Below are 27,517 nucleotides of genomic sequence, written 5' to 3' on the forward strand. Positions count from 1 at the left end.
TGAGTGTGGCTACATGGTCCATGCGACATGGACAGCTCCTGTGGTGAACCAGCTTCCGCCGTGGGAATGGGGGCTCACCCAAAGGAGGGCAAAAACAGGGGAGAGCCTGGATCCCCAACGCATGCAGCCGCCATGTTACGCACGGGCCACCGACACTGCGGATGCCCTGGCAGAGACCTTGTGTAAGCTCTTGTGATCTGGGTCCTTGTTTCGGCGCCCAAACCTGATTTAAAGACAATGAGGAGGTCCCCAAAAAAAGGGCCACTGGCAACCCGACTGTCCTACTTTGGATCTGAAGAGACCACACACTCCAGTGTTGCACAAAGAGCTCCAAATGCCTCTGAGTGGTTTGTAAGTCGCCACCACTTCTGACTGCGCAAACCTTACGCGCAGGGAATTTAAACCAGATACACTGTGAGACAGGGAGATAATAGAGTAAGAGTATTTGCCATTGCCAACAACCTCTGGTTTATTGCCAACGGCCTACAACCCAAAAGAGGAAAAGCCACGTTTCGTAAGAGTGGCTCCCATACAAATTCAGACTGAGGCGACAGAATATATAAATTTGTATTATGCTTTCTTGGATTTGATTTACTGCCACTCAGAGGTTTATACCACCTGAAATTCTCCAATTATTTTTCAACATTGATGCCTAGCTTTTACTCCTCTTTCCAGTATTTCAGAATAAGATTCTGGAATATCGAAGCTATCTATATTAATCCTTTCTTTCTCTTGTGGCAGTGAGACCTCTAAAGGGTTACGTGGTCACCCTGGAGACATAAAACCGTCAATGGAAGAGACCTGAATGTACTCGATTTCAAGTCTGAAATCCAAGCCCACATGACACGGCATTTACCAATGAACATTTAACCAGTAATAGAAACCAGGAAGACAAAAGCACCTTTTTGGTACAAAACACAATGAGTCACATGGCAGCAAAGAGATAAAATAAGAACTTTTGTGAATGAGTGCGCATTTCCTCATTCACGCTTCGTTTTGTAATAACTTAGAAAGGAAGGTGATCCTTTGCTCTAAGCCCAACATTCAGGAAGAACATACCAGCCCCCGTTTTTGACTCAGAGACTTTCTGATCAGCCCAGTTGTCGAGGGACTTTCAGAGTCTACCGGATCACGTCTGCCAGAAACTCAGCCTCCACAGAGCCTCAGAACCTTCCTTAATAAAGGAGCGTCTACCCAGCAGCTCAGTGGAAGTAAAGCTGACGTTCTGCTGTGAGGCCTCAGGGCGCGGGCCCGGGACTCGGACCGCCTGGGTCTGAACGCCAGCCCAGGACATCTCGGCCAAATCCCGCAGGCCCGGTTTCCCACCTGTTACGCGGGGCAGGTAACAGCCCTCCCTCGTGTTGAGAGGCCGAGAGAGTGACGCGCGGTGTCCCCAGCAAGGCCCCGGCCCATGGGAAGTGCCATCAAAGCGTCAGCTACTGTTAACTGTGTCTCTGGGGGGAATCGGGAAAACTTTCACGGACAAAGTGCCATTTGATGTATGGCCTTTAAAGGGAGTGCGATGTCAACTGGCGGTGCCGGGAGGCGGAGGGAGGTCAGGACGGGAGGAGAGAACGCTCAGAAGCGCTGGCACATGAAAGGGAGGGAGGAGGCGGCCTCGGAGCCGAGGCTGGGTCAGTTGCCGGCAAACAGCTCTCTTGTAAAACACTCCGGAACCCTGCAACATCGTTCTCACTCAAGGACTCTGCACTGCTTCTCCTCTCTTTTTTTCCCTAAGATTTTTATTTATTTGAGGGAGAGAGAGAAAGGGAGAGAGGAGGCATGCGCAGGGGGAGGGGCAGAGGGAGAGGCAGGCCCCCCGCTGAGCAGAGAGCCTGACGGGGGACTCGATCCTAGACCCAGGGATCCTGATCCCAGCCAAAAGCAGATGCTTAAGCGACTGCTGCCCTCAGCACGGCTCGAGAAGCCTCCGTTTTGCTCTGGTGAGGAGCGCGCCGCTGCTGGCGCCGGGGGCTGCAGTGTGAAGTCACTCTCTTACGACCCGTTTCAAAGCCGGCGCGTGCACACCGCGAAGACATCCGCATCTCTAAACCAACAGCCTTTGGCGCCCGCGTCTCTAAACCAACAGCCTTTGGCGCCCGCGCTGTGGGGAGCTTACGTTGGGAGACGGCTCGGCTCTGTCGCCCGGCAGGTCCTCCTTCCCTGCGGCGCCTGGCGGCGCGCGCGGGTGCACCCGGCCCTCGATGAAGGTGATGTAGTCCCTGTAGGAGCAGAGCGGGCCGGCCAGGATGCCCATGAAGTTGCAGTTGTAGCTCAGGTACTCCAGGAGGCTGGGCATGCGCCTGCGGGGAGAGCACAGCGGCTCAGCCGGGGGAGCGCGACCGAGACCCCGGGGACCGGGCGCCCCCGCCACCCCGCGCCGCTCCTCCAAGAGCCTCGGTCCGGTCTCTGTGAACCACTGCAAAGGGGCCCCACCGAAGCTCTCATCCCAAACCGACCTGAAGCAGACAAGCCCGGGCCTGGAGAACTCGGGCCCAGCCAGTCCCTCGCCCCGCAAGGACCCTCGCCAGCGCAGACTGCATGTCCACGCACCCCGCGGCCTAGCGACACCGCAGAGAACAAGCCAGATCAACGATCTGCGTTCAGAGCTCACACAGCAGATGCAGAGCAAGTAATTAAAGTGTGGACAGTATTTCAGAGGTACAGAGTACTACAAAGACAAGGGGTGGTGGTTATTATTATTATTATTCTAGTCAAAAGCCAAAGTCCTCCTATAAGGCAACATCCAAGCAGAGACGGAAAGGTAGGGAGCTGCGTGAGTGACCGGGACAAGAATTCCGGGCAGAGGGAACGGTCAGTGCGAAATCCCTGAGCTGGGGCGCATCCAGCAGCAGGGAGGCCAGTGTTGCTGAACCAGGGAAAGAGACGAGAAAAATCAGAGAGAATGGACGTGAGGTCATCTAGGGCTCTCTCAGAAGCTATGAAGGAACTTTGGTCTTTATCCTGAATGCAGTGAAAAAGTCCAGCAGGGTTTTTTTCTAAAGACCCATGTTTCCGAAGAATCCCTCTACCCGAGTGTGGACAGGACAAGGGTGGACGTCGGAAGGCCAGCCAGGAGGCCACTGGGATCTCTCGGCAGGAGGCGACGGTGCAGGGGAGCAGCGGGGGGGAGGCAGCCCCTGTGTACGCCCTGGCAAGGCCGCCTGGAGGCTTTGCCCAGAGACTGGATGTGGGGGCAAGACAGAAACGAATGAAGGATGCCCTGCGGCGTTTGTCGTTCAGCTGCTCTGAGGTCTGTCCAGATGGCACATGGCATCTCACGGTTATGGAGCTTTCTAGTTCTTAATGCAGGGAACCGGGTAAAAAATACTTAGTAGTATAGGAACTTCCGTAGACAGTATACACCATCATATAGATGAATTAGCAGTCTACATCTTTATTTTCTTTTTCTCTTCATTTTTTTCCGAGCATGTGAGATAGATAACAGGGGAGGGGCAGGAGGAGAGATTTTTTTTTTTTTTTTAAGATTTTATTTATTTTTTTTGACAGAGGGAGATACCACAAGAGAGGGAACACAAGCAGCGGGAGTGGGAGAGGGAGAACAGGCTTCCCGCTGAGCAGGGAGCCCTACGTGGGGCTCGATCCCAGGACCCTGGGATCATGACCTGAGCTGAAGGCAGATGCTTAACCAGCTGAGCCACTCAGGCTCCTGGAGAGAGAATCTTAAGCAGGTTCCATGCTGAGCACAGAGCCCGCCAAGGGTCTCAAACTCACGACCCTGAGATCGTGACCTGAGCTAAAATCGAGTCTGACATTAACCGACAGAGGCACCCAGGCACCCCTTATTTATTTTCTACCAGCCGCTCCATTTACTAGTAAGTCTGCTTCCCACCGACAATTATAAACTATCATAACTGGAAGAACAACTCCACCTGAGGACAGGAAGCAGGCTTCTGGAAGATGTTACAGTCCTTCCTTCCTCTCTGAGAAGTGGTTTCCTTAAAAAGCACAAACCCTCTCTGGGGCCAAGAGAAGCTGACAGACCCCCTCACATGTAGCTTCATAAAAAACAACAAAAGAGAAAACACTGCTTCCTGCCCATCTGATACTAGCGACATCACCACTTAGCCAACACTCCTTTTTTAGATTTTTCCAGAATTACCCTTCTCCATTTAAAAGCGTTTTGAGCCTTACATATTTTCTCTTCATGGCTCAAAACTGAGGAGAGAAAATGTTGCTGGCAGAGCTTCCTCTCGCATGTGTTTCTGGAATGCTGCAAGAGAATGCCTTCTCACTGCCTGCCTCAAAGGCTGGGGAAGTGCCTTCACGCAAAAGCCACAGAAGAACTTCCTGTGCTCCCGGGACACAGCTCCCGCTCGGCACCAATTATTTCAAGCCCCCCAGACAGAGTCAGGCGATCACGGCACAGCCCAGTGCTACCGGGTCAAACTATGTATCAGAGTCTGCAAGGACAGGGGATAAGTCTGAACCATGAGAGTTGGCCGAAGTAATTTCTGGCTCAACTGTCTTATCAAATGACAAGTCACTGTAGGTACTAAGTAGATAATTATAATGTTTGCAGTTAAAATGAGAACCAAGTATAACCGTAATAATTCATTTATGACATTAAATGAAAGAATCATCCTTTCATTCCATAAGTATTTATTTGGAATCAACTCCACATTGTCCCAGGTTCGAGCTTCTCAGCACCATGGACTTTTGGGGACAATACCTCCTTGTGTAGGGGGCTGTCCTGAGCACCGCGACATGTTTAGGACATCCTGGCCTCCACTCACCAGATGTCCGCAGCCCCTCCCCCTCCACCGTGACAACCAAAAATGGCTCCTGCGGGGGCACAAGCACCCTCGTTGGTGAACCGCGGTTGAGGTGATGAGGACAGAATGATACATGGGCCAAAGTTCTCTCCTCACAGAATGTGTACTAGAAAGACAAAGAGAAAGACAATCCAAATACCAGACAATACCAGACAGTAATATATATTGTGAAGAAAAATCAAGCATGGCCAAGGACAGAGAGTGACGGCGGGAAAGGGGTTTTCTGACGAGGATCTCTGTGTGGTTATGAGCGGTAGAGCTACTAGTTCTTGTCAGGCCTTTTATTGGTGGTCCCAAGTGCTGCTCCCAGTCAGCTATGTGAGGAGCCGCTGTGGGGTATCCCTCAGAGGAGAATAACCTAACCCAACACACATTACAAAGACCTCTGGCCGCTGACTGGGAGGTAGACAGTGGGGGGCAAGGAGACAGGACCCTGGGGTGCCTGGGTGGCTCAGTGGGTTAAAGCCTCTGCCTTCGGTCATGATCTCAGGGTCTTGGGATCGAGCCCCGCATCAGGCTCTCTGCTCGGCAAGGAGCCTGCTTCCCTGCCTACTTGTGATCTCTGTCAAATAAATAAATAAAATCTTAAAAAAAAAAAAGGGAAGACAGAACTCTGAGTCCTGCCCGAGAGGCTGTTCCAGGAGACCAAGTAGAGAGTGAGGGCCCCGCTGGGCCGATCTCGGTGGGAGCAGTGAAAAGCCGGTCAGATCAGGGACCGTCCGATGTCATGTGAGAGACAGATCTCCAAGGGAGAGTGAACTTGTTAGTGGAGAGCATCTGCAGTAAGAACACGTGAGTTTGCCCAAGTGTTCACCCTAAGGCCCTAGTGACCAATGGTGCCGCTGTGAACTTGGCAGGTGGCGGGCTGGGGAGAGGGAAGGGGGATGCAGAGGTCGGGAACGAGCTGGAGCTCAGGGGACAGTTGGGAGGACAGTTACGAGACCGCAAATACGTGGACAGCAGTTAAGGCCAGTGGATGGCACGTGGTCCCCAGAGAAGACGGAGCCGTCCAAGGCTGTGCCTCGCAACCCACGAATACGTAGTGGTGAGCCTCGGAGGGGGAGGATTCCACGAAGACAGCAGGAAACAGCCAGGGAGGCAGGAGGAAAACCAAGGGGGGGGGGCTTCCAGAAGACGAGAGAGGAAGATACTCCAGGGACGGTGTGGAGAAGCTGAGCTGCCGCACACCGAGGCTGCCGGCTACACCCACCGAGACCACGGGTCCCCCTGAAGCACGCTGTCCGACCAGCGGTGGGGATGGCCCCGACTGCAGGGGGCTGAGGAGGGAAGGGGGTGAGGACGGGGAGAGGGACACGCATCTCCCACGTCTCGCGCTACAGGCTGCAGAGCAATGCGGAGGGAGCTCGAAGGGAAAGCGAGGTTAAGGCGCGTCTCCTCTCAGCACAGAATGATGGAGAAACGCTGAGCGACCATGCAAGGGATGGGATAATCCAAGAAGCAAAATCCCGGAGTTAAAGAGAAGCGGCTGGATTCAGCACGAAGTGAGAAGCTGGCCTCGGGCCGGCCAGTGAGTCCTTGTGTGGGGCAGAAAGTGGAGTGTTTGTCACAGACGTGGGCCATCTGGCAGGTTCAGTGGCAGCAAAATGAAGCGGAGCTGCCTTTCCCTTCTCCAAGAAGCAAACTTCGCTCCAGCCTGAGTGAGTGCGGGGGAGGGGTGCTGGGACTCTGAGGAAGGAGCACAAGAAGCTGGGGCGGGGCAGGGAGGGCAGGGGTGGGAGTGGACAGGACAGATGCAGCCGAACTCCTGGCAACACGAAGGCCGTGACTCTGAACTTGTGGTAACACACTCAAAGCAAGTCCAATCGGCAATGAATGTTTTTCCACTCTGCTTTCCTCCACTGTGTCGGTAGGCAGTCGAATTTAATAGGGCTTGGGGTTTTGCCAGGTGGGTGTGTGGGAGGGCAAGGCAGAAACGGGGGCTGAGCGTCTCCTAATGAGAGGTTACAGGGATGGACGAAGGACGCCTGAAGATCACAGAACCCAGATCAAGGTCATCTCTCACTGACTACGTATATTCAAGTGCACATTTACTGGTATGTAAGTACTGACTGCAGACAATATCAAAGTGAAATAATCTTAAAGATGGGGAAAGTATAAGAAGATTCCCAAGACACGCCCCCAAAAGTGAACACTCAGGGCAGGGTCCATCTGCTACCACACACTTAACCTCATTCTTCTGAGCGCCATGATCTGTTAGTTCTAGATTCACAGAGAACAGGGCACTTCCTAGGAATTTTTCTTTAGGTAAAACGAGTATCCGATCTCTAATTAGATTAAGATAGAGCCTTCCAAGAAATTAAGCTATTCCTTCACTTCAACAGAGAATTGTCATAAATGAAGTAGAAACCTACCCAGAATGAATTGCTCAAACAATACTGAGAAGATCTTACTGGTTCTTCATTATTTCAAAGCAACGCATCTCTGTGCTGTCTTACCATGTCTTAGCCCAGGTCCTGCCATCAAGTTGTCAGTCTATAAACAGAAGCAGCGATTATCACTCATTACCTCATGGCAGCCAGGAGGACTGTCTTCGGGGAACTCAGAAAATCACAGGCGAGACAGAAAATGTAATGATATCCATGGTACCTTAGAGGCACATGCTGCAGGCTCTATGTCCAACGTGCCATGGGAGCCTGAGAAGGCACAGGCAGCCTAACCTAGCAAGATCTGGTGGCAGGGCGGTGTGCGGAGGGAGGAAGGTTTGGTTTTCAAAGTCGGTACCTCCAGCAGGATGAGTCAGCCTTAGCCAGGAGAGTAAAGCGCATCCCAGGCAGAGACCGCGTGAACCAAGGCAGGACACGGTACGAGGGCACGTACCTTACAGCTAGACCCCTCTGTGAGGATGTCAGCTCTTCATCCTTCCGAAACATCCCTGAAAAATAAAAACAGGTACTTTTATCAATTATGGTTTCCAAGAAAAGAATGGCATTTTCCCCCATTCACACTTCCCCCGCTTTTCTCATTGGAAATTCAAGCTATAATCCCAATTTTTGAACAACTGGTTCCTTTCTTTCTCATTGCAACACAGGTTCAGTCATATCAAAGGAGCACCATGTAACCCAACACACGTAGGTCCGCAGGAGATAAATAACACACGTCAGGGCACAAACCCGACCCTTCGCTAGAGGAAATTATTATTAACTTAAAAATTCCAAAATGCTAGCATATTTAATAGCAAACACTATGACTTTCAAAAGGTGGGCATTAAGATCTTTCTATTATTAGATGGCTTCAATGACTAATCGGTATTAAGGGCTAGAAGCTCAGCATGAAGCAAGGAATGATTTCCTTACCTCTCCATGACTCTAAGGAATGAAAACTGTACTCATATACCTTCTCTACCCATTTCTTTACCTTCTCTCCCCAAAGAGGGGATATGATTTGCAATTACACAACCACTTACTCGATTCTAAGCCCAATTTAAAGACCAAAGGAGGACTAAATTAAGAGGCAAACCACATCCTTAAAAATTATTTGTAGGTCTTCCGTACCAGAGGGTACAGGACAGGCAATGTATACAGCGGGGCTAAACGCCCCATGCCAGAGGCTCCCTGGGCCACTAAAGTGACGGGTCTCATGGGGACGCTCCTCCAGTCTGTGCAGAAACCAGAGTCGAACTCATGACTCACACCCAGACTGTTAGCGTTTCCTATGGCAACATGTCCATCCACGGAAGACATAAAATCCGAACTTACAAATATTTATGCCAAAAACAGACGTCACTGTGTGTGTACGTATTATACATCAAGGGATAAGGGGTACGGGGAAGAACATTCAAATATTAATAAAAATGTGACAGAAATGAAGCAGGGACTAATAACACTTGACTTGGCTCAAACGTCTGTTTCCTTCATATTTGCCACTACTGTGGGTCCTCCGAAGGGATCCCGTTCCTTTGCGCTGTTTTTGTCACTGGATCAAGTGTGAAACTGAGATGAAACACTGCAGAAAAATACACTTCAGTGAACCTATGCAGAGTTCACGTCTCCCCTCTCTGACTTCCTCGAATACAGAGCGGAAAGTGAGGGTCGTTTCTCAGATGAAAGTACATTTGAATAGGATTTCTTTCAGTGACAAAAAGTTAATTTCTAAATTCTTACCATCATGAATTTCATAAGCCAAACTAGTGATCTTCTGGGTAATTATCATCATTGGGCTGTGACAAAATAAAAAACACGTATTTAAAAGCAGAAACTTAAAATAATACTTATGATGTATGAAAAAGAGTTTCTTCTGCTTATACAACTACAAAATGCTGACTTTTACAACACACAAAAAGACCTTGGAGGGATTTCAAAGAGATAATCCAGGGGCTGCTGTGTTTGGGGAAGGTATGGGAGCTGGCGGAAAGGGAGGAAGGGAGGAAAAGAGGGAAGAAGAGAAAGGACAAGAGAAGGGAAGGGCATGGCAGGAGGCAGGCAGAAAGAGAGCGAGAGGGAGGAATGCGGCTCAGGCTCCACCCCAGACAGGGGGTAAGCAGCGCCACCCGCCCCCTCCCTCAGGGCTAGAACAGAGGCTGGAGGGAAAGAGCCCCGGGCATCAGGCATGGCCCTGGCTTCTGGCTTTTGACTTTTCCACATGCCATGCTGCCTTTTGCCTCAGCTGACCTGCAGGTGAAAGTGAGTTGGGAAAAGGGGAAAAGGTAGAAAATAAGAGGGTGGGTGAGAAATGTAGACGAGAACAGGTGGGATGGGGAAGGAAGAAACAGGACAGCGTCCATCCTGCTGGTCTGGGACCCCCGGGACTAAAGACCTGTGAGAGCCGCCCTAGGGACAGTGCCTGAAGCACCCTTTAAAGACGGCTCTGAGTCATGTCACAATGAAGGAAATGGCAATCTTTTCTCCATATTTGAGGATCTGTAACTGAATGGATAGCTTGGCCAGGAAGAATACATAAATCCACCAGCACACATGTTTGTCCTTTACTATGTTAGCTTACAGACACTCATACTGCAGAACAATTAATCACAAGGGATTCATTCATATTTTTGAGAATTTCACTAAAACCAGGAAATGCCGTGTTGCCTACAAGCAGAGCTTGTGAGCTCTGCATGCTCGGAGTCTGCACGGCCTCCACGGCACCGGGACGGCAAGGCTGCAGGACGGGCCAACCACAGCGCCAGCGAGCAGCGGGAGGAAGCCCAGACACCACCATGGAGACCTGGTGCTCTCCCCGCTGCCCCACGCTCGGAGCACGAGCCTGGCCAGGGTCTGCTCCGCCTCTGGACAAGCACGAGCATCCTTCAACGCGTGGAGCAAGGAGGACGCCCTGGGAGACCCCGGCGCCTGAGAACTTACAGCTCCTTCTCTTCACCCAGCAGACAAGATCACACACTCACACACACACACACTCACACCTGTCAGAGGACAACTGCTCTAACTCAGCGCACAAAGGAGGAGAGTCCCCTTGGGTTCCTTGAAAAGTCACTTCTTCCTCCTACACTGCTCGCTCTCGGGACACCAGCCCTCAGCCCAGCGCCCCCCCGGCTGCTAGGAGCACCCAGCTGCCGTGTCAGCTTGCAGGAGGTCTCACGGGGCTCTGAGGTTTGCAAAAATGATGATTCCCACTTTCCTGGGGGCAGAGAATCACTTTCGTCATCCTGTCTCATTCTCTTCACAGTTTAGCTCACCGAAGAATTATAAAATACTCCTCAGTTCTAAATTCTAATTCCCTCTTTTCCTCAAAACATAATTTAAAAATGGCTGATTAAATAAGGAAGGTTTTTTTTAAAGATTTTATTTATTTATTTGACAGACAGAGATCACAAGTAGGCAGAGAGGCAGGCAGAGAGAGAGGAGGAAGCAGGCTCCCTGCGGAGCAGAGAGCACGATGTGGGACTCGATCACCAAGACCCTGAGATCATGACCCAAGCTGAAGGCAGAGGCTTAACCCACTGAGCCACCCAGGCGCCCATCAAATAAGGAAGTTTATCTGCATAGTGACATACTAAACTGTTAAGTGAAGATAGGTAAGATGTTCCAAAAATGCAAATATGTGCCTCCTGCGTGTGGGCTCTCCTTGCGCCCCGGGTGTCCCGGCCACAGGCTGCCTCCCAGAACTGAGCTGGGCTGGGAGAATGGGTCGTGGGAGGCTGTGCTGCTCCATCCGGGAATCACATCCCTAACAGGAATGGGAAGAAGGCAGAGAGCAGAGCTGAATGCTCCCAAGTCTTTCCAAATGTTGCTCCATCCATTAGGACTGCTCTTTCTGGAAATGTTCTGCAAGGACAGCTCCTTCTTCGAGTCCCAGCTGAGAAGTCGCTTCGTACTAGAAGCCCACTGGACAGCTCGACCACCCGTAGCCCCTCAGCCACGATGCCCACACCTGTCCTTCATTTAATCTTGGCTTGTTTGCTTCCTTCCAAATATTTTCAGGTTTCATTTCAAACAAATGTGTGTTTCATTTATCCAATTTCAGTGGCTGTTTTTAAAATCTCTCTTTCCTGGGGCGCCTGGGTGGCTCAGTGGGTTAAGCCTCTGTCTTTGGCTCAGGTCATGATCCCAGGGTCCTGGGATCGAGCCCCGAGTCGGGCTCTCTGCTCAGCAGGGAGCCTGCTTCCCCCTCTCTCTCTACCTGGCTCTTTGCCTACTTGTGATCTCTGTCAAATAAATTTTAAAAATCTTTAAAAGATAAAAATAAATAAATAAAATCTCTCTTTCTTTTCTAGAAAGCCCATGAGGTAAGGAACCAAGTCTTTTTCACTACTGAATCCCCGGTGCCTAGCTCAAGATATGTGCTAAATAAATATTTCTAAAATGCCGAATACACAGACTCTTCCAAGTGTCCAGTCACGATCTCCCACTCCTTCTACAGGTTGATCACACTCCCTCCCGCCTGTCCATTCTCATCTGCGCTTGAAGACATTCATCATACTGTTTCGTAATTCTTTTGTTTACTTTCCTGTCACCACAAAAGTCATAGGCTATTGAACACCAGGAACAGTGCCTTATTTATCTCTGCACCTTCGACAACTGGCATACACAGGGCTCAGAGAACCAAGTGGTTTGCAAAAATGTCCCAACATCATTTTGTTTCCTTTATTGGTGATCATTAGCCCTGAATATTCCCTTTGATTTTAAACAGCTGGCAGTCCCGCTGCCTCTGGTCCAACCTGTCATGGGATGGAAACGGGGCGTGGCAAATGTGAGAGTAAAATGCTAGAAGGCCAAATTACTACAGAGAGACCCTGCGGAAGTAAGCTCTAAATGAAAGTCAGACAGTAAGGCACGAAGAGATTAATGAGAGCTCAGAGAAGTAAACCAGGGGAAAATGAACAGATGAGGCCAACACAGGCATGGGCAAGACCAGGAAACAACAGGAAGGAGAACCAACCTCACCTCACTATGCCGAACCCAGGGTGCGAAGCCAACACTTCTAAATGAGAACAACTCTAGTGTTCTCAAAGAGATCACCTGCCGTGGGTCTTCTCCACAGTGCACTTTATTCATCAAAATTTGTTTTGGTGACAGACACTATTTCACTTACACCTTTACTGACATTTTAACTACCTGTTGACTTTGCATCTGGCGGAGCCTGCAATAGCTCACTTCCCAGGTTCTAGAAAGTCTGGGACTACTTGACGTGAGTCAGAAAGGCCCTCTGGCTTCCCCCAGGGTAGAGTCTGAGGGATGGAGGAGGGAGAGAAGGTGGACGGCTTCAGAACCTCCACCGAGTGAGCTCTGGGTCATGGATGGAGCCACCTGCACCATCTACGTGACAACATCATTGTGTCTGTGTGGACGTGTGTTTACTCCTGCGGGCACTCTTCTAAGAAAGTGGGAAAATATGGACTCGAAAATAAATACTCGAAAAATAAAATAAAAATAAATAAAATAAATACTCGAAAATATGGACTTCAAAATAAATACTTCAACGGATGAAACAGCTTTAGGTAATATTTTTTTAAAAGTCCTATCTGATAGAAAGAACTAATAGCGCTATACTTTAAAACTTAAAACAAAAAAAGGATGCAGAAGTTAAAAGTCATCTATATGCATCTCTTTTGTCTCTACAGATACTGAGAATAATAGGAGTTAGTTCTATCACACAGAATTCAACCACAGTTAATAGGTGAATTACTAGAAAATGAATACAGGGGACGGGCGTTAAGGAGGGCACGTGACGTGATGAGCACTGGGTATGACACATGACTAATGACTCGTTGAACACTACACTGAAAACTAATGATGTTCTATATATTGGCTAATTGAACGTAATTTAAAAAAAAGAAAAGAAAATGAATGCTACAAAGAATAGTCACTTTCTTAACTGTGCATCGTCCCTAGAGGACGCCCGCCCTAACGACCTGTGCCCACTAATGCGGCAAGCACCTGCCAGGTCAAAGGTCAATTTGCCACCGCAGGGTGCAGGTCCCCTGACAACAGAGATGGACTGTCGAGTCTCCCCCTTAGTCATCTCTTTCCTCCACAAACAGCAAACCCCTGCAGCCAAACATGCCCCACACCCTGGATCCCGGAACCCGCCGGGAGACGAGCCGGAAAGGGTGAGCCGCGCTCATTCGCTCCCCTTCCTCCCTCATGCAGAAACAGGTGTTCAACGAGCACCTACAATAAACCAGACGCTGGAGACACAAGATGCAGGTCTCGCTACCACCGACCTCACAACCAACCGGACAGAGATAAGAAACAAACAGATCAATGCATCAAAGGCCAGATGCCACCAAGTGCGGGACACCGGAACGGAGCAGGGCAGGGGAAGAGGGAGTGTTGGCACAGCCGCAATAACCGGCCTCACCCCGGAGGTGACATTTCAATCGGGAACAAGAGGACAGCTTGTGGAGGTAAGAACACTCAGGAAGGGAGAAAAGCAGCTCAACGGTCCTCGGGCAGAAAAGTGACTGGCCCAGGGGGAGACAGGACTGGAGCAGGTGTGGAGCGGGGATGGGGGCAGAAGCTGGAGAGAGGCCGGGGCAGAGGTGGGACCCAGAGGGCTTCAGTAGGGGCGAGCGAGGCGAACTGGAGGGTTTTTGGCACGGAGTCACTTGGTTTTAAATGGATGTGTTCCTGCTCTGGGCTGACGCAGACTGGGGAACCGTGGCGGGATAAAAAGGCCAGGAGGGGATGGCGGCTAAGTAGGCAGGAGAGGGCGACGGCCCGTGCAGTCCGCGGTGGAGCCCAGCTGTGGTCAGAGGGTAAAGAGGCAGCGTCAGAAGATGATCTGACCGTGGACTTGAGGCAGCGCTGAGACCCGAGGCTGGAGCAGCTCCCTAGGAGGACGGAGGCAGCTGAGAAGGAGCGCAGGAGGGCAGGGAGGGGAGTGGGCAAGACCCCCGGGGGAGGAGCAGACGGGGCCCGGGCAGCCACATGAGTCAGAATAGTCACCTGAACCCCACCGCCTGCGGCGATCCCTGCCGAACACCGGAAGCCGTTTCCCTGCCCCCCCCAAGTTATTATGTAAACCATCGAGGTTATGATGCCACCGTGTCGATGAAATAAAGCAGCTGTGACAAATACCGTGAATGGTATCACGACACAGCAAGTGTCTGCTGAGACCTTCCTTTAGCAAACACGGCGATCCGCCGGGCCCGCGGCCTCCGGGGGCTTTCTCGCTGCAATGGGAGATGACCAGGTACGCGGATAACCGCGGAAAGAGTGTCACAAGCCGAAGGAGACTTTGAAGGAATGCATGCAGAGATGAGACAGGACTTCAAACAGGGAACCTGGCGTCGGAGTCAGGTTGGGTGCCCGCACGGGGCACCCCGGGCACAGGGAACAGGCTGCGCTACAGTCCGGAGCGGAGAGCGGGGCCGCACGGCTGCAGCCTCAGAAGGCAAGGAAGGCGGCCGGACGGGGCTGAAGAGCAACCCCGTGGGGGGCTCAGAGCCTTGAGAAACCCGCAGAACCCCGAGAAGGCTCATTAGAGCAGGCTGCTTTGCGAGCGCACAGAAGAGCGGAGAAGGCGCAGGGAGGGTGGAAGCCAGACCAGTCAAGCCACCTAGAAACCGGCTGCTCTCGGTAACTTGCCCGACGGCAGCCGGACAGAAGGCTTCCTCTCACCAAGTGTAGGTCAAGGTGAGTGAGACGCTCCCTCGGGATGAAACAGGACCCACGGAACATTAAGTTTCAGCGGCTGAATAATTCACATCTGTCCCACTTACAACACAGTTAGTGGGCGCCGTGTGACAGGAGGGTGAGGGGGACGAGAGCGGGGGTGGGGGGATTCGGTACGGGGCACGGAAAGATGCCTATGATTAAGACTCTCAGCTTGAGCAAGGCTTTCCAAAAGGCGTGCACGCAGGGCGTCTGTCTGGCTGCTCGTCGGCTGAGTGTCCGACTCTTGATTTCAGCTCAGGTCACGATCTCGAGATTGTGAGATCGAGCCCCGTGTCAGGCTTTGTGCTGGGCATGGAACCTGCTAAAGAGTCTCTCTCTCTCCCTCGGCCTCTGCCCCCCACCCCCAGCCCCAAATAAAAACAAAGCAAAACAAAAGGAGTGCATGTGACAATCCCACCTGAAACTTAGACCAAGGAGTCTGTCCCTTATGCTGGACAGGACCGTCACCTACGAAAAGTACTTCGCACCTAGCGAAATGTATAGCACATACTCAATAAATCCCAGCTGAGTAAGTGGTAATACAATGTTTGTTAAGCATCTGATACTACGTGGTTCACTCTAAAACATGTCCTTAATTTGAAGGGGAAATTATGTCATGTACCTCTCTTTTGGTGGATGCATGAAGGTACCCCTTCAGCACGACAAAAATCGACACGCTGCAATCAGAACTCATTACCTTCCTGCCAGAAAAATCTGCTCTCGCTTCCGTCTACAAGCTGTCTACAAAGAATGCCAGCATTTGCCTTTCTTTCTTCTGTCTCAGTACCGTTTACTGAATAATCAAGAAGGGCTTCCCCCATCCCCACTAGATCTATAATCCCAACATTTCTATTCTGTACCTTTATTTCTCGGATCCCGTGGGTCTGTTTCTCTCTCCTGGCTTCATGGCTTTGTCTAATCCTGTGTCAGTCCTATAATATTTAAGTGACTGCTCCCTAACTGTGCCGTGTTCTCTACAGAAATTGTTACTCTCAAGCACTTACACTTCTAGAGAAAGTTTTCAGTTCATCTCATTTCCCTCAAAACCCCACCTTGAGCTGCCTTACACCTACGGATTCATTTGAGAGGAATTACCATCTTTGTAATACTAAATTTTACCATCTGAATCACAAGCTGTTTCTCCAGCTAGTGTTCTTTTATATCCTACCATAAAGTTTTATAGTTTTCTGGAGAGAGGTCCGCGCATTTCCTTTTACATGTACTCTTAGACATATCGTAGTTTTTAACAATTGCTTGTGAAACTAGGATTTTTTCTCTATTGTATCTGCTAACTCATTACTGCAGATGTAAAGGGAAGCTATTTAATTATTTTATACTTCTTTTGTATCTATTTTCTGAGGCTAGCATGAAAGTCAGCCTTCCTGTGAAAAGAAACTTCTATCAAGAAGTGAGTCCCTTAGGGGCGGCTGGGTGGCTCAGTGGGTTAAGCCTCTGCCTTCAGCTCAGGTCCTGATCTCAGGGTCCTGGGATCCAGGCCGGCACCAGGCTCCGAGGGTCAGCTTCTCCCTCTGCCCCTCCCCCCACCCCATCCCAGCTTGTGCTCTCTCTCAAATAAATATATTCTTAAAAAAAAAAAAGTGAGTCCCTTTTATCTGATCAACGTTTTAAACCTATCTTGATCTCATGGCTAACTACACACACATACACACAGAGTCACATGCGCACACATACATAGTCACACGCACACACACAGTCACACACACACACTATCAGTTTCCTGTGCCTCATGCAAGTAAGACTGCCCCACACAAAAGAGCTCCCTTGTGATTCCCAGCAAGAGCCCTGCCTCACCTCCTCTGCTGCCAGATTCCGGCGGCAGGAGAGCGTAGGACAAAGGACAGTTCACTGTATTCAACTCTACCTTCTGCAAACACCCACCATTTTGGATATTTACCCAAATCAGTATCAAGTTTTGATCTTTTTACTCATGTGTTAAACACACCCAAGACTTCTAAATGCCTAAATATCTCATTAGGGGAAGAGTTTGCCTCTAGATGGCTTCTTTTCTGTCCTGTATCCAATAAAAACAAACAAACAAACAAACAAAAAAGTCCTCCCAACTTCTTTCTGCCAGATGGCCTCCTTCGGCTAATTTGTCTCTGCCTAATCTTTATCAGTCTGCTGCTGATGGTCAAATGCTTCCCCCTCGGGGATACACATTACACATTAAACCGGGAGTCTGATATCAGGCTGTCCATCTTTAATGTGCTCTGTGTTTTTCTCCCACATACTCAAACATTTTAAGTGACATTTAAATACCGAAATGAAATTTTAAATTTCAGCGAAGTATTTCAAGCCATGTCATAGAAAAAGCTATTTTTAAACCTGCCTTTGGCTCTTACTGAAAACTACCCTCTAATTTGTGGGTCACATAAGCAGTCCCTTCTGGTAGGATGCGAGCAGCAGCGGTGAGGAGGCCTGCACTCGTCTGCTCATGCACAGCGCCTCCGTCAGCGTCATCGAGAGGATTCCAGGGATGCGAGGGGGGGGAGAAGCCCTGGGAAAGAACCTTCCCTAAATCAGTGTGGGAAGCAAAGGGTCCCTCTTTAGAGGACTGCCACGTGACTGAGAAATAAACGTTTATCATGCCGAGCCACTGAAATTGGGCTGTTGCTTTAACAGCAGGGAGCCTATCCCCAGCTAGAGCGGCGTAGTGAACCAGAGTTTAGAACGTCAGGTGAGAGAAAGAAGAAAGGTACAGCCAGGATCAAATCAGAGGTGGGGTGGCGAGGGCCCAGCGCACACGGCGTCGTGCCAATCCGTACTCACACCAACTGCATTCGTGACCTCAATTTAGCGACATTAGATTACTTTGTCAATCTGGCCATTTAAAAATACAAGCAGCATGGCATTTTTTAAATGAAGTAGAATGTGGGATCCCAAAATATAAGCTAGAGACACAGAGCAGTAGGGGCAGAGCCCCGGCACGCAGCTGCAGCGTCCGAGCACTCGAGAAGGCAAATGGAAAATTCATAATTTTACAGTATTAACTTCCAGCTGCTGATGCTAACATTTCTGTTATCTACATGCACAAACTGAATTCGTCAGGAGGGTGCTTTCGCTTCTATTTCATACTAAATGCTTCATTCATTTCTAAATTCATTATAAGGCAAACACTGAAGCTATAAATTTCTCTCTGAGATCACAGAGCTTCGCCCACATTGTGTTTGTTATTCCCCGCCCCCCCATCCCTCTCGCTGTATTTTCTACTTTCTTCTTTCCTAAGGTATTACTATTACTGATTCAGTACGTGTCTATTGAATGCTACCATGTGCTAAGCACTCCCGATGAACGAGACTACCAAGGTAACGGCTCCTCGGAGGCTTAAACTAAGTGACCTTGACTCTTTTAAGTATTCACAACTAGCTCCTACTTGCATTATACCCTAACGACAACATGCACCCTGGCTGACGTCTTCAAATTCCAAAGACATCAGTGGCCCAACATATTCACTGATATAGCCCATTAGCTCTTTTTCTGTAGGATCACTTATACGTTAAATCACCAGCATCTCTTCTCCTCTTCTGAATTCCAGGTACATTTCCTTACTCTGCTCAACATATCATTAATTTAACTAGTTTTTTTAGTGTATTTAATTGGTTCATTTTGGCGTGGTTTTGTTTGTTCTTTTGTATGCAAAAAATTGGTTTTAAAAAGTAAAATCTACTTGAATCCCATGAAGGAGAAAAAAAAATTTCAACTTCTAAAATTCTCTTGTTTCATAGCAGTAATTTTTCTCTAAGGTCATACAACTTTGGTCCATTCCTACTGTTGAATTAACTTTTTTTCATCGATCCCATGATGTTATTCTTTATTTTTTCCACTTTGCTTATCCTTAGCAGAGGTCCCTTTATAAAGATGGTGAGCACGTTAGTCTTTAGGGACTTGGACTACATTTATCTTGAAGCAGACATTTAATCAGTTTTGTTACAGGACAACAAGTACCACAGAGGAACTACCTCCCTTTTGAAGGAACAAAAGACAGAAGTTATTTCCATGACTCAGTGGAATACTAGACATAAGAACGTAGAACATTCCATAAAAGTGAAATGCATACAAGTAAAATATATACTCAAGTGTCTTCTCCAGGAAATTCAGAAGAAAGGCTAGGCAAGAACCTTTGGTCCAGAGAAAAGTCTTGGGGGATATTAAGAACCAAGAAGAAGTGACCAGATCTTATATAGAAGCTGGAGAATGACTATACAAAAGAGGCTTAGGAGAACAAAGAAAGAAAAAGAGAATCAAGGACAGATTCCATGGCGCTGGTTTTCAACAGTTACACCTGAAGGCAAAAATTTCCATAAAATTAGAGAATGTCTCCAATATCAGAATGCCATATAACAAATTTAATTGCTACATATTTAGAAATTATATATGAGTCAACTTAAAAGGACAAGTTCTTTTTGTGATTATACAGCACCATAAAAGACCACTTCACAAGAAGAAAACATCTAAATTTAGGGCACCTGGGTTGGCTCTCTCAGTTAAGCATCCAACTCTTGATTTCAGCTCAGGTCACGATCTCTGGGTTGTAAGATCAAGCCCCGTGTCAGGCTCCTCACTCAGTGGGGAGTCTGCTGGGTATTCTCTCTCTCTCTCCCTCTGCCCCATCCCTGCTCAGGCTCCCTTGCGTGCCTGCACTCACGCGCTCTCTCTCTCTCAAATAATCTTCAAAAAAAAAAAAAAAATCTAAATTCATAAAACAATCTTCAACTAAAACATCTGTCAATCATTTTTCATTTAAACTACTAAATGCAACTGTATGTTGTCCTTTCACCAAGTTAGAAGAGATAAAAACAGGCAACTGAGTTAAAGTGTTACTCTTACCCTGAAAAATCAGCAGAGTATTGTCCATAATCAAAGATATAGACTCTAGTAATTTGGCACACTGTGAGGTATCCCAAAGCAAACACAAAACAATATCTGGAAAACAAAAATAAACTAGATTAGTGAAAGTAAAAGATTCATTTTGTTAAAGAATACATTTTAAGGTAATTTATTAACCACATGATTCAAAATTTAAATGGTTCAAAAATTAAATATTTCTAGTCTACTCCACAAATAGTTTTCTTCAGTACACCATAAAAACTCTTTACTAGTTCTATTTCAGTTTACATTTGTGGATGTTGTACCCATCTTCAATGGTGGATGCCTCTAATTAAGGCTTTTATTATTTTTTCCTTCTGAAAGACCTCCCTAGACCAAATTATAGATTTGCAAGTCATAGTCACAAGTATAAAACTGTGAGTATTGGTATTTCTTCTATGTACTCCTCCTTCTTTTTAGAAAACACAATTTGGCCCAAAAATATTTGGCTAAATTACACATTAAACAAATTCTTAATAGGATTTTAAAAACTTGTTCTCAAGTCTAAAATCACACATCCTTAGTGTGGATCAGGTGGTTTTTACTCACGTTTTATAGGCGTGAACATTTAGTGATTTTTCAGATTCTCGAGATGCTTGGGACAGTTACAAGAGTTAAACACAAGGCATGGAAGACTTTACGTGTCAATATGAAGAGAACAGAAACAGACGCTAGAACACACAAGACCACATGGCAGGAAGGCTACAGTGCAAGTGAGCAGGGAGGACGATCATCTCAACAGTTCACGGCATCATCCTAGACGAATGAAGAACCGCTGTACCACAGAAGCAGCAGACACACAGGAAACGTGGATAAACATCCAGACGTTTTCAGGATGGGGGAGGACTTTCTACACACTGATCACAGAGAAGAAATCAACAGGAAAAACCCAACATATCTGGGGAAGTTAAACATCTGAAGTTTCCTGTGTAGGCAAGTCAGGCGGTTTCACGAAGGATATCTTTTAAACTTGGGGCGTGGGGTGGCTCGGTCGGTTGAGTGTCTGACTCCTGATTTTGGCTCAGGTCATGACCTCAGGGTCCTGGGATCCACTCGCACGTGCCTGCTGAGCAGGGAGCCTGCCTGAGGATTCGCTCTCGCTTTCCTTTGCCTCTGCCCCTCCCCTGACTCACACGTACATGCACTTTCTCTCTCTCAAATAAATAGTGTTTTAAAAAAGAAATCTTTTCAACTTTAGACAAATAGGTAATTTCGATCTAGTTTAATTATTCCTGAGGGAGGGAAAAAAGGACAGCTCTTTCAAATGTTGTACAAAGTTGACAGACTCCGGATAAATCTATGTGGCCAAGTCGCACACACACCTACTCACACACACAGTGTTGACAAATCAAACTTAACATAATTTCTAAAAACCATGGGCTGATTGTGTTTCCCAAGGATGACCACAACAGTGTCTCCCTTTCATAGGCTCTTCTATAACCCAATCATCTGCTCCCCCCATTTGAACAAGAGTCTATTTCTCCATCCACTTTGAATCCAGGTTGGCCTTCCAGCTCCTCTGACAGCAGATGACCGCACAAGTAACGCTTCGCTAGTTCCAGGCATAGCCAGTAACTGGCCTGGCACTTTCTACTTCTTGCCTTTTGGAAGCCGGCTGTCATGAAAGAAGTGTGACTGTCCTGAGACATACCCCCCCCCCACACGGAGGGGCTCTGGAGGATGAGACACCATGTAGGAGAGAGAGTGAGACAGACACCAGATCGTAAGACGTGAGCAAAGAAGCCGATGTCTATCCCTACGAGACAATCTATCCAGTGGAGCCTTTCCTGAATTCCCAACCCACAAAATCACCAGCGGAAGAACATACTTATGTGTTCTAGGCCACCACAGTTGAGGAGAGTGGGAGAATCAGAGCACAAGTTGGTAAGTGAAAAATGGGGTACGATCACAATAAAAATCTGGACCACAGAGCATGGGCTTGAGGACCGGGTGCGGGTGGAAGTGGAAAGGCCTGAAGGAGACGGCGAGTGAAGACCGGAAGGGCGGTCAGCAAACGGTCCCTGGAGGCTACAGCAACTGGCTAACACTGCCGGTCACTCCAACCTGGAACAGAACACGTACTACTAACAGTGCCGACGGCTTCCTTCCAGATGCGTACAACGAGTTACGGAGAGAGAGCAATGAGCTAAAACTGAGCAGTATTCGGGTTTTTATCAGAATTTAGACAAAAATAGAAAGGGCTCAGGACAATCTTTCCAGCCGCAAAGTAGTCTCAAAGTAATCACAGTAAAGACGAAGTCAAGCGCAATCTTTAATGCCACCTCAGGAAGACGTTCGGGCACAGCTTTAGAAAGCCTCTCGGGAAAAGCAACAGTTCCCCAAATCTTCAGGATAGGCATCTTAGCCTCTCCGCCAGCAAGAACGTTTTCTAGAACCTGGAAGGTGCTGTCACACAGCACTTTCAGACCACAGCGTAAGGAGACGGTCTACAAGAGGTCCGTGGGAGGAGCTTCTGTCTAATGCAGATTTATAGACACGGGAAGCTCCCAGGAGTCTTCAAGAGAGTTAGACGACACGGGACGGAAAGGGAGAAGCAGTGCAAAATGAAGACATCTTTCTGTCCCCGGTCGTCTACTGGTAGGTGGCAGGCAAAGCAAGCTGCTGAACCGCACAATCTGGCCGTTTCTTGTATAGAAGGAATGACGGCCCAGGGTGTGGAGAAAGAGCCGCAGAGACCAACTGGCAGGGACGGGACGGGGCACCACTCAAGCAACAGGTAGCAGATGTCCAACTGGACGTCCCCATCGCTCTGCGCCAGAGATTGCTAAGACACTTGCACTCCTGTCCTCTTTTCACAGAAGGACCCCACAAGCATCCTCTCACCGCTCACCGCTGTGTGCTGGGTACCGGGCGGAGGGGACAAAGCCGGCCCCGTTAGCGCAATGGGCCTCGCGTGCAGAGCATCGGAGCAAGCGCGGAGACGCCTCAGCCGCCGAGCAACGGGCTTGGCTGAGCAGACGGACGGGTCGGGCTTGACGCCATCAGGAGGCGACCCCTGGGGGTCTCAGGAGGAGGTGAGATACCTCTCACATAGGGCGAATGTAAATCATGGGGCTGAAGGACGGTCTTCGAATCGCTGCCACCGGTGAAACCGACCGCACACGCAGCCCGGCCCAGCGAGAGCTGGAGGACGGTCCTCTTCCTGGGAAGGCGCCAGACGAGGATCCGGTTCACCAACAGAATGTCACCGAAACGACTTCCTGAGACCGCAAGGCCCGGTCGGTCACGCGATGTCCTGCGGCTTCCTCCGTTTCATTCTCGAACCGCTCGCTTGTCCTCAGTGCTCTCTCAGCCCGGCCGCGGCCCGTGAGCAGACCAGGCCGGCCCGAGACGGCGCAGTCCCGGCCGGCAGCCCCCGCGGGCCTCCCGGGGCGCAGCCGACCTCGACGGCGGGAGGGAAGCACCTTGCGTGTCCAACAGTCAGGCTCTCGCACGACTCGGTTCCAGCTGACATGGAACGGCCCCTCCCGAAGTCCTCGAGCAAAGACGGTCGGGCCGAGTCTGGCCAACGCACAGAACCACGAGAAGCAGTAACACGCTGTCGTGAAGCCGCTGGGTCTGGCTGGGTGCTTTGTCATGCCGGAGAGCGGAAACAGTTCGGCAGTAGGCGTGCAGCGTTCTAGAACTAACCGTGACTTACAATAAAATATCTTGATCAGGCAGCGCTTTTTTTGACAAATGCAGTTATGATTCACTATAAAAGGTCTAGTAATGTCTTTATCATCACGATGATGAGCCAAAGGGAAAAGCAGTTCTTGTCAATACAGAGACCGCCATTTAATAGAATTTAACAACGTTTCCATGTTAAGAATTAGAACTCTCAGCAAACTAAGAGAAAAGGACGCCTTCTTCATGCATAAAGGAAATTGTCAAAACACTCAGTACTCGGTCAGCCCTGAGACACTACTGATTCCTGGGGAAAGCATATGGAAGTGTCTGACGTGGGAAAGAAGTAGAATATGTGTTAGTATCGATGAATTTTAGACTTATTTTGAAAATTCCAGTAACATGAAGTCCACTCTTATCAAATGAATCTCTAAATTTAACATCATAACCCTAACCAAAATCCTAACAATACTTTCAGCGGGATCTGACCAGCTGACTTTCAAGGTCTTCTGGAAAACTAAACAAACACATGAGGAGGAAGACTTGCCCGATCACAGCCGATAAAAGAACATGTCACAGTGATTTATAATGTAGTATTGTTTCATAAACAGATCAAAAGATTAACCAGAGAAAAGTTCAAAAAAGGCCTCGTTCAACTGCAAGTGTTTGTTTATTATAAAACTAGCATATGAAATTAGTGGGAGAAGGATGAACAAGGTAAATGAGGTTTAAAAGTTAGCTCTCCTCTCGGAAATAAAAATAGTTTCCTGGTTCACACTACACACACACACATACACACACAAATCCAGATTATGTAAAAAAAAAAATAGGACAATAAGAAGTACCAAAACAATATACAGAGAAATACCCTCAAAATCTTGGCATGGGAAAATCTTCATAAGCATGACAAAAATCATAAATGCCATGAAGATAAAGTCTGATGAATATTTACTCTATAAACAGTGGAAATTTCTATAGGACAGATGACAGAAAATTAAATAAGCAACAGAAACTGTTCACTAGATATAGTAAATATCTTTAATTTAAAAAATCCCACAGATCAACAAGAAAAGATTTAACAAATCAAGTGAAAATAGATGAGAATGTGAACAAGTAATAGAGTTAAAAAAATTATAAAGTCAGTCCATTTAGAAAAGTAAATGAGGAGTGCCTGGCTGGCTTGGCTGGAGGAGAGGATGACTCTCGATCTCAGGGTCCTGAGTTTGAGCCCCATGTTGGGCACAGCGATCACAAAAATAAATAAATAATTTAAAAAAAGAAAAAAAAAAAAAGAAAGAAATGAGATTCAAGATAAGGAATGATCAGGAAATCATAATAATCACTCCGAAATGCGTATCAGAATTAGGGACACCCAGGGCACCTGGATGGCTCTGTCAGTTAAGTGACTGCCTTTGGCTCAGGTCATGATCCTAGAGTCCTAGGATGGAGTCCTACATTGGGTCCCTGCTCGGTGGGGAGTCTGCTTCTCCCTCTGACCTCTCCCCTCTCATGCTTTCTCTCTCTCAATTAAATAAAAAAAAATAAAAAAAAAAAAGAATTAGGGGCACCTGGAAGGCTCGGTCAGTTAAGCATCCAACTCTTGGTTTCAGCTCAGGTCATTACCTCAGGGTCATGAGACTGGGCCTTGTGTCAGGCTCCACGGTGGGTGTGGAGCCCGCTTGGGAGTCTCTCTCTCCCTCTGCCCCTCCCCACCTGCATCCTCCCACCCAGTCAAGTGCTCTAAATAGAATAGAACAGAATGATAATACTTGCCCAGTATCACTGGCAAAAGTTTAAAAACAGGCACTACCCAGTCTGGGCGGGGAAAACAGGCATCCTCAAATGCAGCTGGTGGGATGAAATTTTAAACAGCCCCTTTTTTGTCTTTGATGAATGATTTTGTGGTATACATCACAATTTGCACAGATTCTTTGAGCTGCCAATTTCACTTTGTGGTGTCTATTTTAAAAAACAAAACTACTGGGGCACCTGGGTGGCTCAGTGGGTTAAAGCCTCTGCCTTCGGCTCAGGTCATGGTCTCAGGGGTCCTGGGATCGAGCCCCGCATCAGGCTCTCTGCTCAGTGGGGAGCCTGCTTCCCCCCCGCCTGCCTCTCTGCCTATTTGTGATCTCTGTCTGTCAAATAAATAAATAAAATCTTTTAAAAATTACTTACATATATTTATAAGGAGGATCTACACCTAGATAATCACTAAAGCACTAATGATAAGTAGAGAACCAAATACATGTCTCCAATACGATATTGTTAAAATAAATGGATAATAAAATAAACAGGAAGCCCCACTATGGAATTCAATAATAGTGAGTAAGGAGACATCCATATACACACACACACACTAAAGGTCAGTGAAGCAGAAAAAGTGAACTAAAGAATAATCCCATTTTAGGTACTAAAAACCCCTACACACATCTGTGTATATATAAACACTTACTGATATATCATAGAAGTTCTAGAACACAACTGTAGTAGACACAACTGTGTGGCAGAACACAACTGTAGAGTGTAGGTGACTCGCTCCATGTGCATTTCTGTCTCCACTGCCCCCTGCTTTCCTCTACTCTAGAGGCCACAAGGCCAAATGTTCAATGCCCAGCCTCTTGCAGCTAGAGCGGCACGATACACAGATCTTTTTTTTTTCTTTTTAAAGATTTAATTTACTTATTTGACAGAGAGAGCGAACACACAAGCAGGGAGAGCAGCAGGCAGAGGGAGGGAGAGAAGTAGACTCCCTGCTGAGCATGGAGCCCGATGTGGGACTCCATCCCAGGACCCCGGGATCATGACTTGAGCCGAAGGTAGAGGTTTAACCCACTGAGCCACCCAGGCACGCCCCATGATACACAGATCTTGCCAGTGATGTGTATTCTGCTGACGTTCCTGGAAAAGACTGAGATCTGTGCTGTCCAATATGGTCTCCACTGGAAAGAGTGTTCTAGATCTGGTTCACAGGAGCTCATGAAAGCTGTTTAAGAATTTTTGTCAACTGGTATTTAAACACAGCCATTATTATAAACTAAATAAACAGTATTACAAAGGCATTAAATATTCAAAACTCATCACTTCTCAATTCCTTCTTTCTTATCATTCTCAATTCTATTCGCATGTCCTGCACCTGCATGATAGAAATATCTAGAACGGTGAGCTACCGAGCATTTCTTCCCAACCCCCATTGAGGGACTTCAAGTGAGTCACTTCAAGGCTACCTGGGCAGAAGCATTTATACTATAAAAACAGGCAAACACTATAAACCTTCGCGATCCTTTAAACCAAGGACCAGCAAACTAAAGGCTGTAGACCCAAACCGCGCTCACTGCCTGGTTTCGTGAATGACATTTTACTTGGCCACACTCATGTCCGTTTGTGTACGTGTGTCCATGGCAGCATTGCTGAACAGCTGCAACAGCTGTAATGACCCTCGAGGCCTAAAATATTCATGGGAAATTTGACGGGTCTGAATTATAGTTAAAATGTTGACCAAAAGGATGGGGGGAAAATGGTGAAGAAAATGCTAGTAAAGCACATTCAGCTTTTAAAAGGGCGTCATCACGACAGCCATTGTATTGTAAACAAGAAAGAAAGAGGAAATAGTCTCCCCTTATGCAAAAACTATTACTGAGGCCGCAAAGAAGTCGCTCACACGTGGACAGACGAGTGGACAGACGAGTGGAGCTCCGACATACATCCTCCTCATCCGATTTTCACCGTATTCACTCACATACACAGAAATGACAACCGACATCCGTATTAACTGCCTTTGTTTGCCCACGACATAAGCAGCGTTCTCACTGAACTGGACGGCAACCAAGTATTTCTGTATAGTCTGATCTTGCCGCATCGGGGCTGAGCAGCTGAGAGTTTGGCAGAAGTTGGCGAAAGCATCCTGGAAGAATCAAGCGGCTCCGTGGAATTTACAATGGAGAGTGTTGTGTATTTCATTATGACTTGTAAATCATGAACGATCTATTCACTGTATTAGTAAAATGTGTAATAAGTTTGTGTATGTGAACTTACGCATCTCATTTCCCCAGAAAGCCCGGTAGTTACTAACACTCCGTGGCGCACGGCGGACGGGCCGCAGGTGGTCACGGAGCACCTGGACCGGGGCTAGTCCAC

The 27,517-nt window shown here is 48.0% G+C and overlaps 1 protein-coding gene across 2 annotated transcripts in view; it reads right to left on the bottom strand.

Moving 5' to 3' along the window:
* Positions 1 to 27,517, bottom strand: part of MBOAT2 (membrane bound O-acyltransferase domain containing 2) — a 117,541-nt gene that overhangs the window by 11,369 nt on the left and 78,655 nt on the right. For both annotated transcript variants that reach the window (XM_045979622.1, XM_045979623.1), the window contains 4 exons: positions 19,718 to 19,813; positions 8,918 to 8,973; positions 7,635 to 7,689; positions 2,120 to 2,303 (listed from right to left, as the gene is read on the bottom strand). In XM_045979622.1, coding sequence (XP_045835578.1) covers positions 2,120 to 2,303; positions 7,635 to 7,689; positions 8,918 to 8,973; positions 19,718 to 19,813 — 391 coding nt within the window. The remainder of the gene's footprint in view (positions 1 to 2,119; positions 2,304 to 7,634; positions 7,690 to 8,917; positions 8,974 to 19,717; positions 19,814 to 27,517) is intronic.

Source organism: Meles meles, chromosome 15 (genome assembly GCF_922984935.1).
Source record: "Meles meles chromosome 15, mMelMel3.1 paternal haplotype, whole genome shotgun sequence".
NCBI lineage: Eukaryota > Metazoa > Chordata > Mammalia > Carnivora > Mustelidae > Meles > Meles meles.